The sequence below is a fragment of the Arabidopsis lyrata genome (assembly GCF_000004255.2).
Source record: "Arabidopsis lyrata subsp. lyrata unplaced genomic scaffold ARALYscaffold_1, whole genome shotgun sequence".
NCBI classification, from domain to species: Eukaryota; Viridiplantae; Streptophyta; class Magnoliopsida; order Brassicales; family Brassicaceae; genus Arabidopsis; species Arabidopsis lyrata.
The window spans coordinates 23922081-23938294 of record NW_003302555.1 but is presented as its reverse complement, the minus strand read 5'-3'; the positions used below and the strand labels follow the sequence as shown (position 1 = coordinate 23938294).

General features: G+C 30.9%; 3 protein-coding genes across 5 annotated transcripts; 1 reads left to right on the top strand and 2 right to left on the bottom strand.

The window, feature by feature from the left end:
- Nucleotides 1-4550: 4550 nt before the first annotated feature.
- LOC110224544 (putative F-box protein At4g09790) lies at nucleotides 4551-5711 on the bottom strand. The gene is given in 4 exon segments (XM_021010719.1): nucleotides 4551-4825; nucleotides 4857-5251; nucleotides 5288-5488; nucleotides 5490-5711. Coding segments are annotated over 4 exon segments (900 nt in total). The 5' UTR covers nucleotides 5691-5711; the 3' UTR covers nucleotides 4551-4722.
- A 3467-nt stretch (nucleotides 5712-9178) lies between these two features.
- LOC9327438 lies at nucleotides 9179-10607 on the top strand. Its single transcript, XM_021010508.1, has 5 exons — nucleotides 9179-9207; nucleotides 9284-9362; nucleotides 9549-9668; nucleotides 9821-9877; nucleotides 10032-10607. Exons 1-5 carry the CDS (start codon nucleotides 9179-9181, stop codon nucleotides 10536-10538), a joined length of 792 nt encoding a protein of 263 aa, XP_020866167.1. The 3' UTR covers nucleotides 10539-10607.
- A 207-nt stretch (nucleotides 10608-10814) lies between these two features.
- LOC9327437 lies at nucleotides 10815-12384 on the bottom strand. 3 transcript variants are annotated; one of them, XM_002891329.2, is made up of 3 exons: nucleotides 12046-12384; nucleotides 11896-11961; nucleotides 10815-11226 (listed from the first exon to the last, which is right to left on the bottom strand). In XM_002891329.2, the coding sequence occupies exons 1-3, from the start codon at nucleotides 12361-12363 to the stop codon at nucleotides 11140-11142; spliced, it is 471 nt and encodes a 156-aa protein (XP_002891375.2). In that variant the 5' UTR covers nucleotides 12364-12384; the 3' UTR covers nucleotides 10815-11139. The 3 variants fall into 3 exon arrangements, with proteins under 3 accessions (XP_002891375.2, XP_020869492.1, XP_020869493.1); XM_021013833.1 differs by having other exon boundaries at nucleotides 10815-11220; XM_021013834.1 differs by lacking the exon at nucleotides 10815-11226 and having other exon boundaries at nucleotides 11750-11961.
- Nucleotides 12385-16214: the final 3830 nt, after the last annotated feature.

The following is a 16214-nucleotide window of genomic DNA, read 5'->3' as shown; positions in this document are numbered from 1 at the left end:
CTATCGCTATAAAGCATACGAGGATTGGACTAGCGCGTGTACTTATAAATAACAATATACTAGATTTTAATCATGATTTATTTTTTAAAATTAGTATATATAAAATTTTGGAAATTGTATCTCTTTATATTTTATAGTTTACAATTGTTATTAAGTAACGATATACCACGAGTCTACGGGACAATTGTTAATAAATTGAGAATTTAATCCGTATTAAAGCGGCATGTTAATAATATTTTAAAATTTTATAAATATTGATTCAAACCCGTCCGCCATGTAAACCCGTTCCAAAATATAAGCCGTCTCGTAATTTCTTAACCCGTCCCGTGATTTGTTTTCTAAATTAGTGATTTTAAAATTTAATGATTATTTATTATATAAAAAAGTTTACAAATTGTATCATTCTCTGAGAAATTTATATTTTAATAAACTGATGATTTAATCTGTATTAAAGCGGCATGTTAATGATATTTTAAAATTTTATAAATATTGATACAAACTCCTCCACCATATAACCCCGTTCTGAAATATAACCCGTCCTGTAATTTCTTAACCTGTTCCGTAATTTGTTTTCTAAAAGTAGTAATTTTAAAAATTAAACGATTATTTATTATATATAAAAGTTTGCAAATTGTATGATTCTCTAAGACATTTATATTTTATAGTTTACAATTGTTATTAAGTAACATTATACCACAGAACAATTTTTGGTTTTATACAATCTTTTCTAAATGAGACCGATTTGATATGTCTAAATGAGACCGATTTGATATGTCTAATATTGGTTATGTGTCAAACTCAAAATTATTTTCATATTTTTTATTTTTTATTTATTTAATTATATTATTCATCTTTGCAAAAATTGATCATTCGCATCTTTATTTGTAGAAGAATATTGAACCATCTTTTTATAACTTATTGATTTGGGAAGTGTCATTCGTTGAAGCATGGACTTAGAATCAGAGTGATATGAACAAAAGTTTAATTTACAAAACTATCGCTATAAAGCATACTAGGATTGGACTAGCCCGAATCGTGTACTTATATTAAAAGAGAGTTTTTGATGCTTATGTGTCAAGCTCACAATTATTTTTTATTTTTATTTATTTAATTATATTATTCATCTTGCACAATACTTTTAATTCCATATACTATTTACTTTTATTAACTAAAGTTACCAAAATTAAATATCTTGAAATTTTAAATTAAAAAAACTTCTATACAAAGATTTTTGGGAAAAATGTCATTAAAATCCCCAACTTATTCAAAACGTTGATTTAAATCCTCAACTCACGGCGAAACGAAATAAATATCAAACTTATGTTGACTTTCCAAATAAATATTAAACTTATGTTGACTTTCCAAATAAACACCAAACTTTCATTGACTTGGCCATATTAGGCATGACGTTAAGTGAGTTAACAGACAATGTTAACGGAATTAATTTTCTGTTAACAGACCCGCTAATTAAAAATGACAGTATTGTTGAACTATAATCAAATCTCATCTAAGTCATATAACCTAAAGTCGTATTCATATAAGTTAGTTATTTACGTAAGAGTCACGAATGTACGTACGTATAGTTGTGTCTGTTCGTAAAGTTGTGTCTTTTCGATTAACACATGTACGTACACGTTGTTTCGTGTTGTATAAGTAGATCAAGTCAAACTCAATAACATCATTGTGTGTAATACATTTCCTCTTATCAATAAAGATCAAGTTTCTTCATACTCTATTTTTCATTTTGGTTTTGTTCTTCATACTCTGTTAAAACAGAGTTCGTTTGTTGATCAAAACACTAACAAGTATTCCTTCTAAACATAAAACGACTTTGTTTTGTCGAAACTGTTCATTAAAATCCCGAGTTTCAAATCATACTCTATTTAGGGTTAGGGATTTTGCTCGATTTGGGAATCGAATATTGACTTTAGGGATTTAATTCAATCGTTACGACAAAACGACGTCGTTTTGTTGTTATATGAAACAATGTCGTTATCAATTAACATATATGTTAACAGAAAATTACCTCTGTTAACGGGATCTATTAACCCACTTAACGTCGTACCTAATATGGCCAGGTCAACGGAAGTTTGATATTTATTTGGAAAGTCAACATAAGTTTGATATTTATTTGGAAAGTCAACATAAGTTTGATATTTATTTCGTTTTGTCATGAGTTGAGGATTTATTAACCCACTTAACGTCGTACCTAATATGATCAGGTCAACGGAAGTTTGATTTTTATTTGGAAAGTCAATGAAAGTTTAGTGTTTATTTGGAAAGTCAACCTAAGTTTAATATTTATTTGGAAAGTCAATATAAGTTTGATATTTATTTCGTTTCGTCATGAGTTGAGGATTTAAATCAACGTTTTGAATAAGTTGGGGATTTTAACGACATTTTTCCCAAAGATTTTTATATTAAATTCATTGTGTTTTTCAATTGAAATTAAACAATATAAACATATAAGATATTTGTCTTTGTGGACGTTATGGAGAATATAGAAAAGTCGAAATAAATTGGTCTTTCAACAAAGACAGAATAGATGGGAGAAAGATTTGCGTTAGGCCTACCAAGACGCTGAGGAGTCTTATGTGAAACAACCCCCGCCCCAAGGGATCAGAAGGAATCAATCAAGATGGAAGAGACCGAAGCCGAATTGGGTAAAGTGCAACTACGATGGAAGTTTCAACAATCGACTTCAACGGACTACATCGGCACGGTATTTTTTTTTTTTTTTTTTTTTTGATAAACCCTATCGGCACGGTTGAGTCGTGATGAACACGGTGTCTTTAAAGGAGCAGGTCAAGCTACAGGCCCGAGGGTAAATAATGCATTCGAAGCGGAATGTCAGAGCCTTATCTTCGCCATGCAACAAATGTGGATTAAAGGTAAGGTTACAGGAAAGTGATTTTTGAAGGGGACTGTGGCAATTTAGTGAAGATTCTTAAAGGACAGACCATGAAGTTTGACGCTCTTAATTGGATTCATGAAGTCAAGAGTTGGGCAAGGCGATTTGATGCTATTGAATTTAACTGGGTTCCAAGGACAACGAATCAACATGCAGATACTCTAGCAAAAATACAAAGATCGGAAACAGTTTCGATTATCTATCATCATTTCATTCCTATTTGTATTTCTGATACTCTGTTAACTGACTTCATTGGTTCAATCTAATGGAATAAAGCTGAGTTAAAAAAAAAAAAAACATATAAGATATGCATTTTTTAACATCAACAATTTTTTTTTATACATTACAAAAATTAAAATTTAAATAGTAAATCTATAAGTCTAAATTTATGAATGACGTAAAATGCAATTTTCTTTGTATATATAAAAGTCATTAAAATATTGAAATTTAATATGTAAATTTATTTATAGACTAAAACGTTGTGTTATTGCATGATATTTATAATATTTTAGCTCATTTACAAAATTTAGCTTTGACATCTCATGGTTTAATATTCTCATAAAATTAAATACATGAGATTTACCCGTGCAGGACACGGGTTCTTACATAGTATATATATAATAGTAGAGAAAAATGATAAATTGTTTATAATTAAAATCTGTCATATTAATTATGTTTTAGCCGCAAAATAGAAATTTGTTTTTTTGGAGTTCTAAAATTTGGTCATATAATAATAACATAGAGTTAAAACATAAGAATAGTAGAAATATTTGCATTCCAATGAGTTAGGTGTCTATTTTAGAATTAAGAGAATGATGTAATGAATAAAATAAAGAGATTATGAATAAAATAGTATTATAGTTTCTTATAGTAAATCAAATAATCTATATATATATATATATATATATATATATATATATATATATATAATTAGAGAGTTCTCACTCCATCTAGGGTGTCCACATCTGCATCATTGTCTTCACATTTTTTATTTTTGTGGACTCCATCTATCTTATTATTAAAACAAAAACATTAAATCTAAATTAATTCACATATTTTATTTTATTACTTTCATTGAAAAATAATAATTTACAAAAAAAATAAATGAAAAAACAATAAAGGTTCTTACTAAAAAAAATAATTTCTTTTTTTTTGGTTTTTTTTTTTAATATTAGATAACTTTTGCTATGGTCTCCAAACCAAAGCTACTCTGCTCTAGTTACACTTGACTCTTGTCTTCAGTTGCTTACACCTATTAATCATATAGTATAAGTATATATCAAAATACCGAACATTTCTTTGTACAGAAAATCGGAATTACTACTAGCAAATGGGGAATGGGCTATCAAGTGGGAAAAGAATAAGAGCATTCACAGTGGAAGTCTCTCATCAAGTCTCTCAACAATATTAAAAAGAAAAATAATGAAAAAGAAGAGTGAGAAACGATAATCGATTCTCAAATGAGAACATGTGAGAACCTCTCTAGAAACTCTTTTTACATATGGCAAAATTTGATGGCTTTGCTTTTTCTTTTTAGTTTTAAATTTAAAACAACAATTAAATTATATTAAAAACATTAAAATAATAATTTTTGAGAGATTAATTCTACGAGTCTCTACCACTGCTCATGCTCTAAGTCTTTGGGAGAAAATTTAAAAACAACCTCAAAAAAATAGAAAAAGAAAGAGAAATTATTCGACAACAATCAAACTCATCAACAGAGACTGTTTTGTTAAGCAAATAGAAACAAATTTATCTGGTTTAAAAAAACCTAAAATAGATGACATAATAAAAACCAAATGATATACGTACTAATAATCTTGTTCTTTCCTTTTGCCTCGTGCACCTTGCTGGATCCTCACCAAACTCGGAGAATAGGAGCACACGAGAGGGTAAATAGTATTAGGGCTCATAAGATCTACTTGTTTGGTAGTATCCATTCAGGTATCCAAGATCCACTTCTTTGTAGTATCCATTCTCTCCAATCAGGTAAGCTCTGTCGTTGATCTCCTCTTTGTCTTTATCGAATACCACAGCGATTTTTTTCTCCTCGTCAATGAAGAAACTCCCAGCGTAAAAAGCAAACGGATGATGAGAACCAGTGAGTGGTTTCATATCCACTGCTAAGAACACCTTGCTCCATGACACCACATCCGGCTCAATCTTATTCGTAACCCATATCTCCATCAAACAAGTATCCCGCTGATATAACACTGCAAGCTGGTCTTCTCTAACACTAGAAAGAGTCACGGTCTCTCCATCGTAAGAGTAAAACGGCAGAGGAAGACGCGGTTCAAATCTCTCACTTGTAAAATCAAAACAGATCAAGAAATCTTTGACCTCTTCATCAATCACTACCCATCTTTCCCCTTCCACCACTATTTTTTCTTTAGCAAAAAAATAAGTATTTCCGTTTAAAGACACGCCACGTTGATAAGAATCTATCTCCCAGTCAGGAGTGGCATCAAGAACCCTCCATGAGTTAGACTTCAAATCAAAAATTTCGTGTTCTATAATAGAATGCTTAACAGCATGTTCGTAATGATCCACAAACCTCAAGATTTTTTGGGTTTCCAAGTTTTTCTAGAGCATACACGTCTAATCTGTGGAAAGCGTTTCTAGGTTCGATCGACCTGGTTTGTCCCAAATACGGGTTCCATACCACGAGCCTAGTCTTGTCCTTGGTCAAGCATAAGAGTAAGCCGTTGCAGTGAAAAACTTTTGATATCTCCACTTGATCTAAATTGTTTAGGCTTGTAAGCTTACCTATACCCTTCATATATGGATCGGCCAACTCGTCCTCGTCACAGTCTCCTTGGAATTTTACACTCATCAACCAAACCCTAAATTCAGACAACATAATTAACTGTCTCGCCGCTTTACCAAAGTGCGTCTTCGCAAAGCTCGGATCTTTGGATATAGTGTTCCAACTATTAAATATTCCATTTTAATTAAATTTCCATAACATAAAATAAGTCGGCCTAGTAGTAAACAATTTGGGTTTGTTCCAATCTAACGAAAAAAAAAAATCAACAAGTTTGGTATTATAAAGAGTGCTATTAGAGTCACATCTGTTAATGTGAAACCCTAAAATACCTTGCGATGCACGTTAAACGAATATGGGAAAATTAAACAGAAAGAAAATAAAATAAAGGGTGTTTACTGGGCCGATAATCTTATTGGGTCACAGCTCTGCAGGCCCAAATAATCTGTTAAATTCAAACGACGTCGTCGTCGTTGTGGTGGCTCTGTTGCGCTAATCGTGTGGTAGCTCGTAGCGTCACGGTCCTCCGAAGGCGACGGACGCAGACTTTTCCGTTCATCGTTTTTTTTTTTTTTTTTTTTTTTTTTTTTTGTTTAATCCGTTCATCGTTTTGCCTGAGTGGGAAACACGTCTTATCGAAACAAAAGTGAGTGATCCTTCCCCAAAAGAAAAAAGAAACTGCATATCTTTCTTTATTGCACTACTTCCTCCTGATAAAATCTCACTGGTTTGGTTTTACAGAAAATCAGATGAATGACGTAAAATGCAATTTTCTTTGTATATATAAAGTCATTAAAATATTGAAATTCAATATGTAAATTTATTTATAGACTAAAACGTTGTGTTATTGCATGATATTTATAATATTTTAGCTCATCTACAAAATTTAGCTTTGACATCTCATGATTTAATATTAAAAATTTGAGTGTTATTTTAATCTTTTTCATAAAATTAAATAACATAAGATTTACCTGTGCATGACACGGGTTCTTACATAGTATATAATATAATAGTAGAGAAAAATGATAAATTGTCATATTAATTATGTTTTAGCCGCAAAATAGAAATTTGTTTTTTTTGGAGTTCTAAAATTAAGTCATATAACAAGGTAGAGTTAAAACATAAGAATAGTAGAATTATTTGCATTCCAATGAGTTAGGTGTCTATTTTAGAATAAGAGAATGATGTAATGAATAAAATAAAGAGAGATTATGAATAAAATTGTATTATAGTTTCTTATACTAAAAGGAATAATATATATAGTTATTAATCTAAATGTAAAATTAATTTTCTTTTACGAAAGTAAATATCGTCACATTTGATCTATATAGTTTGTATTGTTATTCTTAAATATATTTTTTGTGATGGAAATCCATAAATTAAAATTTATGAAAAACTTTTACTAATACACCTAAACTCTCGAAAACGACACAATGAAAAGATCGAGAATAATGATGCTTTTTAGTCATATATAGCTCTACATCTAGGTCCTAAACTATCTAGAAACACATTTTCTGTCAAAGGCAGACTTAATTAAGCATCTCTATTAGCATCAATTCCGTTGTAAGTCTATCCGTAATTACCATTGACACTCAAGAACCCACGACACTTTCCCCTCTTCATTTCTTTAGCATGTACCTAAATCAAATGTTAACCGTCATATATAGTTCCATATTTCAACAACGAATACAAATGAATGTGTTGAGTTCATGAAAGTTCGTTTCTCCAAATGTAAAGAAAGCAAATGTGTCTCTCGAGGTGAATAAAGAAAGTGAAGTGATATTGTGTTAAATAATGAAAAATATATTCTTAATTCCACATAAGACAATAATGCAATTAAAAGAAAAATTAAGGTAATGAGAAAAACGAGATAAAATCTGATTCTCTCATATGAGTCTTGAGTCTTGGATTGGATAAACTCTTACGAAGTAGAATTCCCTATGTAAGGTGTATCTAGAAATAATAAACAATTAGGGATTGACCCGCGGTACACCGCGAATGCTTTTTTCTAAAATTTATGATTTTTAATTTTTAATTAATGTATTATTTATAAAAATTTGCAAATTGTATCATTTTTAAGAAATTTATAATTTATAGTTTATAATTGTCATTAAGTAACGGTATACTACATAACAATTTTTGTTTTATACAATTTTAACTAAATTAGACTGATTCGATATGTCTAATATTACAGGTCTTCCAAAATCATAAAATGAGGATTTAACCCGTATTGAAGGGACGAGTTAATGATATTTCAAAATTTTATTAATTTTAATTCAAACCCGTCCCGCCATATAACTCTGTCCCGCCATATAATTTCGTCCTGTAATATAACCTGTCATGTGTTAGTTTAAAATGTTGATATGTTCAAATATTCATAATATTATAAAAAATTTATTGATATTGAATATATAAATTATAATTTTTATTTTTAAAAAAAATTATATGTATTTTTTGAATTCCGACTGTTAGTAGTATTAAAAAATTTCTTCAAATTCCTTGGTATGAATATTTGTTTGGGCGATTTTGTGTTGATAATATAGGGCAATATATGGTAAGTGATTTTGAATTGAAAATCTTAATTTAAATAGAGTATAAATGATTATTGTCGAAATATTAGGAAAGATTGTCTCCAGAGTTTTGGCAAACGAATTAGATTTAGAGAAATGGTCTCCAATAGCCCTAAATGAAGTTTTTGTGACAAAAATAGCACCTCTTAGTTTATTTGACAAAAATAGCACTCTTTTTAAAAAATTAATAAATTTAATAAACAAAAAGGAAAAGAAAGCATTCCACGATCCACGATAAGGCGACGGAGACGATTTCACGTGATAGCTGTCGGCGATGGAGAGAGCTGCCGGCGACGGAGAGATCTGCCGACGACGGAGAAATCTTCACCTATTTTCGATCTTCAAACTGGTATAAATCGATCTCTTTCACCAATTTTTTCTTCTTCTTCTTCCCCAATCGTGTTGACGAAATTAGGCGTTTATTGTTGAATTATGGCTTTCTATTGTAGAATTAGGCAAATTATAGGTGCGTTCATTGATTCAGCATAAAGAATTCTGATGTGTCATTGTTCATCTCTTACCTTTTTCATTGTTGGGCTTGATTGCATTAGAAATCTTAAGTAGATGAGACTTGTAATTGGAAACTATTGATAAATAGATGCTTTACGAATTCTGAACAAAGAGAGTGGTTTTGGTATCTGTAGATGATTTACATATGATATAAGGTAGATGATATAAACATATGATATATGATTCAGTCAAAGAAGCTTACGCTCGTGCTAAATCGGCGAAATCTCCGACGAATCCACAAGCTTTGTTTATTGAGGAAAGATCATGTGTTTGGAGCTATGTCGATCTAAGATTGTAACGGATTTGTATCTCGTGATCTCTAGTCCTGTCCTTTTTTTTGTTTATATGGTTTCTGGATTTGATTAAATCTTGTTGGTGAATTAAAGTTTGGATGATGAAGACGAAGTTTGCATCTGCGAGGAAATGACGATTTGGTACTTGGAGAACTTGAGGTAAGCAACCAAAACTTCTTATCTCCATGCATTACCATTAATCTTATAAGTTAGGATCTATGTGACATTTATGCAGGCTGAAGAAGGCACTAGAATGGACATCTCAGTTTCTGTGCCACAAAGTGATACATGTTCAACGCCTGAAAAAGGACAGGGCAATTATTCATTATTTTTGCCTCCTGCTCGAGATTCTACCGTGATTCCTATAGGAAGTTCACATTCAACGGCTGCACATAAAAATCAGAAGTTAAAATCTCAATTTCATAGGGTTTAGGAAGGATACATTTAATTTTAGGATGACCTTCCTAAATAATGCAATATACAGATATGATCCTAACTAGTCGTCTTTTTTTTTTTTCAATTTGAACTGTTTATTCATATGCCTATCTATTTTTGGGTTTGTAGAACCTCATCCTTTAGTTGGAACTTCTTCTATCTCTGCTGCACATGAAAACCAGAAGGTAAAAACTCAATTTCATAGGTTTTAGGAAGGATACATTTAGGTTTAGGATGACCTTCCTAAATACTGCAATATACAGATATGATCAGTTTCTAGTCGTCTTTTTTAAATTTTAACTCTTTTTCATATGCCTATCTATTTTTGTGTTTGTAGGAACCTCACCTTTCAGTTGAAACTTCTTTTATCTCTACTGCACATGAAAACCAGAAGGTAAAAACTCAATTTCATAGGTTTTAGGAAGGATACATTTAGTTTTAGGATGACCTTCCTAAATACTACAATATACAGATATGATCCGTTTCTAGTCGTCCTTTTTTCAATTTTACCTCTTTGTTCATATGCCTATCTATTTTTGCGTTTGTAGGAACCTCATCCAACAGTCGGAATTTCTTCCATCTCTGTGCCATATAATGATACATGTTCAACGGTTGAAAAGGGAATAGGCAATAAGTCATTGGATTTGCTTCCTGCTCATGATCGTAGTCCGATTCCTATAGGCGGTGTACATTCAACACAAGGTGCTGATGATATATATGTTAATAAATATTTCATGAACAAGGCTGAGTTAATGCAGAAGATGAGGACATGGGAGTTGGAGTATAAGTTTGAGTTTAGGTATCGATGGTCTAATAAAGAGAGAGTGGTTTTGGTATCTGTAGATGATAAATGTACTTGGAGGATGCGTGCAATAAGGGTAGACTCTTGTGATTTCTTTGTGGTGAAAAGTATTGTCATGAGCACACATGTGACACTACACACAGAAATGAAAATCATAGGCAAGCTACTGCGAAGTTATAAAATCTCTTTTTATGTCATGATGTGTTTCGTGTTTCATAGAAATATAAACGTTCGTTTGTATAAGATCTTATAATTAGAAGCTTGGCTCACTGGTTACATGTTCTATTACAAAAACAATAGGTCCCGGTTTTGAATCTTGGTGGAAGTAATTATTACAGCTTTTTGTTAGGGAAGACCTTCCTGAATATGTATATATCCTTCCTGAATATTTGAAAACCCTTCATGAATTTCAAAAATTATTTACTTTTGCGTAATTTGCCTCAAATCATTCACAAATTGCACAGTTAAGATGCAAAGGATATGCTGAGAGCATACAACTGAGTGGATAATCTGTACGAAACATATGGTATCTGACAAAATACCATACATTGAATATCTAAAAAAAATATAAATAGAAACAGATGATACTTTTCTAGTTCAGAACCATCATAGAAGTACCAAAACAGTCTAAAACGGTTTCACAAGCATCATACATCCAATAAAGAAAGATGGTCCTAAGAAATCTTAACACACTCATTGAAGATATCCACAACGAACTTGTTTCTGATGTCTTCTGAATCTATATCACGCAGCTTGGAGAAATCTTCAATTCTCTGATTTTCTGAAACTCTGTAGCAGAGAAGATGCGTTGTACTTTATCGATATACTCATATCTTGCACATTGATTTATCCCATCATTTGAATTTGGCTCCTGTCCTATATTGTACAGAAGCGTTGGCAGTTTGACATCTGTTGGAAACGAATCTCCCATTTTCCTGCAACTAAAATTAAAGGAAATCAGTAAACATAAATATTCAGGAAGACCTTCCCGAATTACTATAAGTCCTTCCCGAATTAGGAAGACCTTCCCGAATCAGGAAGACCATTCTAGAATGCAAACTAAAACAACTCTATCAAGCAAAGAGAACAGACAATAACACTACAAAAACAAGTAAAGAATGTTTATTCATATCTTCATATCACAAACTTGAATCTATAACTATGTGACGATATATCTCTCAAATTGTGACAAAAACTAAACTCATCTAAAGTGATAAACTAATCTTATATTGTCTTAGTCTTAAACAGTCTTAGTCTTAAATTGTATTAGTCTTAAACATAACAGTCTTAGTCTTAAACTGTCTTAGCTTGTAATGTATCAGTCCAATAGATCACAAAAATCTTCAATAGATCATCTTGAATGCAACAAAATCTATAAACAACACATGCGTCAAAAACTCAAAGCATTCTGCTGACATTAGATTCATTCAAAAAAAAGAGAACTACATTCAAAGTAACCCAGAATCAAATCATTCATAAACGAGATAAAGATTCCAAATTTAACAAGACACAGCTAAATCGGGTTAACAAGAGTAACAATTTGCAGAAATCCATTACTTTGAAGCTCTTCAGGATCTGATAAAAACAAGACAAGGAGGATAGAGATGTACCTTCAAAGCCTTGAGCTTGATGTTGCGATAGATAAGAACCAACCCAAAAGCCGAAGCACGAGCAACCTAAATCGATACAAAAAAAAAAGACAAGTCAAGGATACGAATCGAGAAATTGATCGGGGGAGAGAGAGAGATAGTTTAGTTTACCAGAGCAAGAGTGCTGGTGCCGGAGTAAAGAGGATTCCAGCAGAGACGTTCCAGATTCCGGCGGAGGCGCCTAATGAATCCAATTTTCCTGCACAATCGGCGTCGGATGAGATAACGCCTAATGAATCCGACGAAACTGCGGATCTCCGGCAAAGTCTTCGAATCTCCGGTAAAGAAATCAGATCCGGTGAGCGACGGAGTCGTCGAAAGCGACATGTTTTTGGAAGTCGTCGGGTTTGGAAGAAATGAAATTAGGTAGGTTTGTGTATTTTCTAAACTTTGTGTGCTATTTTTGGAAGTTTCAAAAGAAAGTGCCATTTTTGGAATAATATACCTTTTTAGTGCCATTTGTATAAATTGCCCTTAGATTTACATATATTTAATTAAAGAAATAAATTTTAAAAATTAATGACGGTGGCATTACAATGTAAATAAGTGCCAACTGCAGGATTTATTTCAAAAATGTCTCCGAAAATATATACTATATAGATCCTTCAATGAGAGAACTAATAAATGTATCATGTGAAAAATTAATAATACAAAATATTTACCCCAACGGATGCTCCAAAATTTTGGTAGTAAATGTCTTAGGAGTAAGGAAAATACTTTATTTATAGGAAAACATATACATAAGCCCGCATTTGTATTAAACAAAATCGTAACAAACAAAGAATCAAAATCGTAGAAATATTATATTATTAATAGAGAATATGCCATGAAAAATAAAAATTAGATTATTAATAGAGAATATGCCATGAAAAATAAAAATTAGATTGCTCGAAACTGAAGCATAGATTCTTAACATTAACTGATAACCTTAACATTTTGTAGCATGGTATTTTTCTTAAACTGTGTGTTAAATTCCAAATTCAAACCACAAAAAAAATTACTCACCTAATCTTATATAGTTTATAAACATGCTCCATTACACATGTTTATTTTTAAAAGTTAAAAAGATTAGTGGCTTTATTGCAATGCTTACCTGACGCTGTTTTGAGCAGCATCTTTTCATTAATATTTATCTCGGAGACTGAAAGAGAAAAGAGATGATAATTAGTCTCGAGCTCTCGCTTTGTTTACTTTATTGGCTCATTTGATTTGAGCTAAGTTTGTCTTGATTTATAGAATTTCCTGTAAAGCTTATGTGTTTTAAAAAGACCCAAATTTTTTTTTTCGTATTTGGCTCCGGATTTTATATGGAGGACCGAATCATTTTGCACCTTTAATATTTTACACATATAATTCTCTATTGGATTTTATTGATATAAGCTTATTTGAAATGTTCATAGTTTTGGTCGAGTATGAGAACATCTCATAACCATAAATTTGCCACTAGATAACTCTCATTCATCATTTAAAGCCGATCACTAAGGATTTTCTTCATACTATCACTATTAGAAGGATAGTTAAATGGTAGTTTCTAAGTCTTTTATTTTATGAAAAAAAGTCTGTTGTTTTCTCCAGCACGAGTTACATGAAACCAAAAAAGAAACCACCTTCATCACAAACGCTCATTACATGAATCAAGCAAGACCAACAATAACACAATAACAACTAAATCTGGTCCGGTAAAATCCGGGGCCGAATACAGAATTTGAGACCTTTTTAAAATGTAAAAACTGATAAAAATATATTTTTTGCTAATTATGGGGCATTTATAATTTTTATTTAACAATTTTTCTTAATATTTGGACATTGCTTGCTAATAATAGGATTTTTTGCTAAGTATGAGACCTTTTTGCTAATTATAGGGCCTTTTGTTAATTTTGAAGCTTATTTTACTAATTTTGAAACCTATTTTACTAATCATAGGGCCTAAGAAAAAAAGAAATCCTCACAAAATGGGCCTCAAATTTTCGAGGCCCAATACAAATGTTTCACTAAAATGTGTGAAGGGTCGGGCTTGGTATAAAACACAATGGTTCGTATGATTTTGTTTCCTTTTGGGGTCAAAAATTTGTATGTATATTGAATATACACATTGAAACCATCTTTTAATTTGCTTTTTGGTTTAAATCATCACAACCCATTTGCTAATTTTGCCCTAAGATCTCTCCTCAAAATCTTCCATATATGATGGAGGCATGGAGCTTTAAGAATGGATTTAGTGAAAAACACTTTGTTTGTAAAACACAACCTACCTGTGATCCAAATAACTTTACATCAATGATCACAACTATTCAAGTTTCACTTTTTGCATCATTGACCATAAGTTTACAAATATATATTTCTTGAGATTCACTTATCAGTTTCTCCATTACTTGGTCGCCAGAGAAAAAAAAAATAGAAGTCAAGCGGTCGAAAATTTTCTTTGGAATCCCAGATTCTCCTTGTCTTTCTACGATATTATATCCACCAATAGGTTTTGGAACATAGAAGATCAAGTCTTTTGAGTTAGAGTGAGATCACGTTTATTCAAAATATAAATTAATAGATCACTAATAATAATCAATTAATCAATAACATTTGGTTTGCCGCTATGCTGCGGGTAATTTTTGTAAATTGATTTTGTTTTCATATATTTCGCAGGGTATTCATTAACATCTTGTTTATACCGCTTCGAAGCGACAAATGTCAATGGCTGAATTGAGTTCGCCGATTTTCTCATTCAATACCTCTCTTCTCTCCTATTATAAAAACCAAATCCACATTTGTGTCTTAGTTTAGTATTTTCAATGAATGGAATTAAATATGAGATTTACTAACAATTATAATACTAAGTTTTTCTTTTTACCTTTAGGCCTTCGTCATAAATCATAATACATCGGCTGATATGGTTTCTTGAAACCATATTCATTCTCGTTCAGGCTTAGAAGTTAGAAGAGTTGACTATGTGAATCTTAGACGCATGATGTGTTGTGTAATACATGCAACGAGTTTGATATAATAATTTCTTGTTTATAGAATAACTAGATATAGACCCGTGCAACGCACGGGTTACCGATCGAAATTGTTATTTTCAATTTTTATTTTTGTAAGTTAAACTAAAATTATATAAAAATATGTTTTAATTTTAGAAAATGTAGTATTTTAATGATTTGTTAAATATAGATTAATTATGCATAATGTGTAATATAAAATACTTTTTGTAGTTTTGTTTATTATATGTTACAGTATGATATTTAATAAATGTTTATATGTGTATTATTGAATTTTAATAATTTATCTATATCCATCGGAAGAGTGTATAACACTTTCTAATTTTAATGTGGGTAAGATAGAAACAAAATTGTGACAATATGAGATGGTCTATATCCACATCATGTAACTTTACTTGATAATATAAAAAATCCTCAAAACAAAAAAACAAATTCGTAATGTTTATAACTGAATTATGAATATACATCAAAAATTTATCCAAAATAGTTTTACCTTTAATGGTTTCATCGATTTTATTGATGGATAAGATCGATTTATATTTAATGCACATATGGTTGATGGAGCATTTACCACTACAAGAAAAATCTACATTATTAGCATGAGAGAAAAGCTATAATATGTCATTAATAGCGTTTTCATAAACGCTGTTTCTGCCCCAGTTATTATAGACCCCCACATACGATAGCGGTTGTCGATATGCTATGAAATGTCGATCTATTATAGTGCTAATCGAATGCTATTATATACTTTATTGTAACACACATTTAATGTTGTATTATATAGTATTGTAGCATTTGTTTTTTGTTTTATAAATTTAATTTGATTTATATATAATTTGTATATTTGATCCCTGTTTTGCAATATTTATTCAATTGGATTTATATAATTTTTTTTTTATTGCATAAATTATCAAAAACATTCATTATACAAAACATACATAACCTGTATTACATACAATAAAATAACTAATCTTCATAGCCTAAAGTCTTGGATCATACAAAAGAATAAGCCTTTGTTGTAGAAACTTTCTTACTTGTAGCGAAGCTACTCTTTTCAGTTGCTCATTTTGCCTTTCCTGATTCGTCAATGATACCTGAAATAACTTACACAAACAAACTAGTTTGCAGAATAAACTCAAAAAATAAGATTAGTTTGCAGAATAAGCTCACATTAGATAAAAACAAGACAAAAAAAATAGACCTACAAAACTCTACAATATAGACATGTATCCCTAACCACCTAATCTTCATAAGTCTAACACTCACAAAGTTCTCTCTTTTATGACGTTC

Coding starts and splice junctions, on each gene's coding strand:
- LOC9327437 (XM_002891329.2), bottom strand. CDS start 12,363: ATGGCACTTTCTTTTGAAACTTCCAAAAATAGCACACAAAGTTTAGAA. Junction 11,962..12,045: donor GCACCAGCACTCTTGCTCTG/GTAAACTAAACT, acceptor GTATCGATTTAG/GTTGCTCGTGCTTCGGCTTT. Junction 11,227..11,895: donor TCAAGCTCAAGGCTTTGAAG/GTACATCTCTAT, acceptor CTTTAATTTTAG/TTGCAGGAAAATGGGAGATT.
- LOC9327438 (XM_021010508.1), top strand. CDS start 9,179: ATGACGATTTGGTACTTGGAGAACTTGAG. Junction 9,208..9,283: donor TGGTACTTGGAGAACTTGAG/GTAAGCAACCAA, acceptor ACATTTATGCAG/GCTGAAGAAGGCACTAGAAT. Junction 9,363..9,548: donor AACGCCTGAAAAAGGACAGG/GCAATTATTCAT, acceptor GATCCTAACTAG/TCGTCTTTTTTTTTTTTCAA.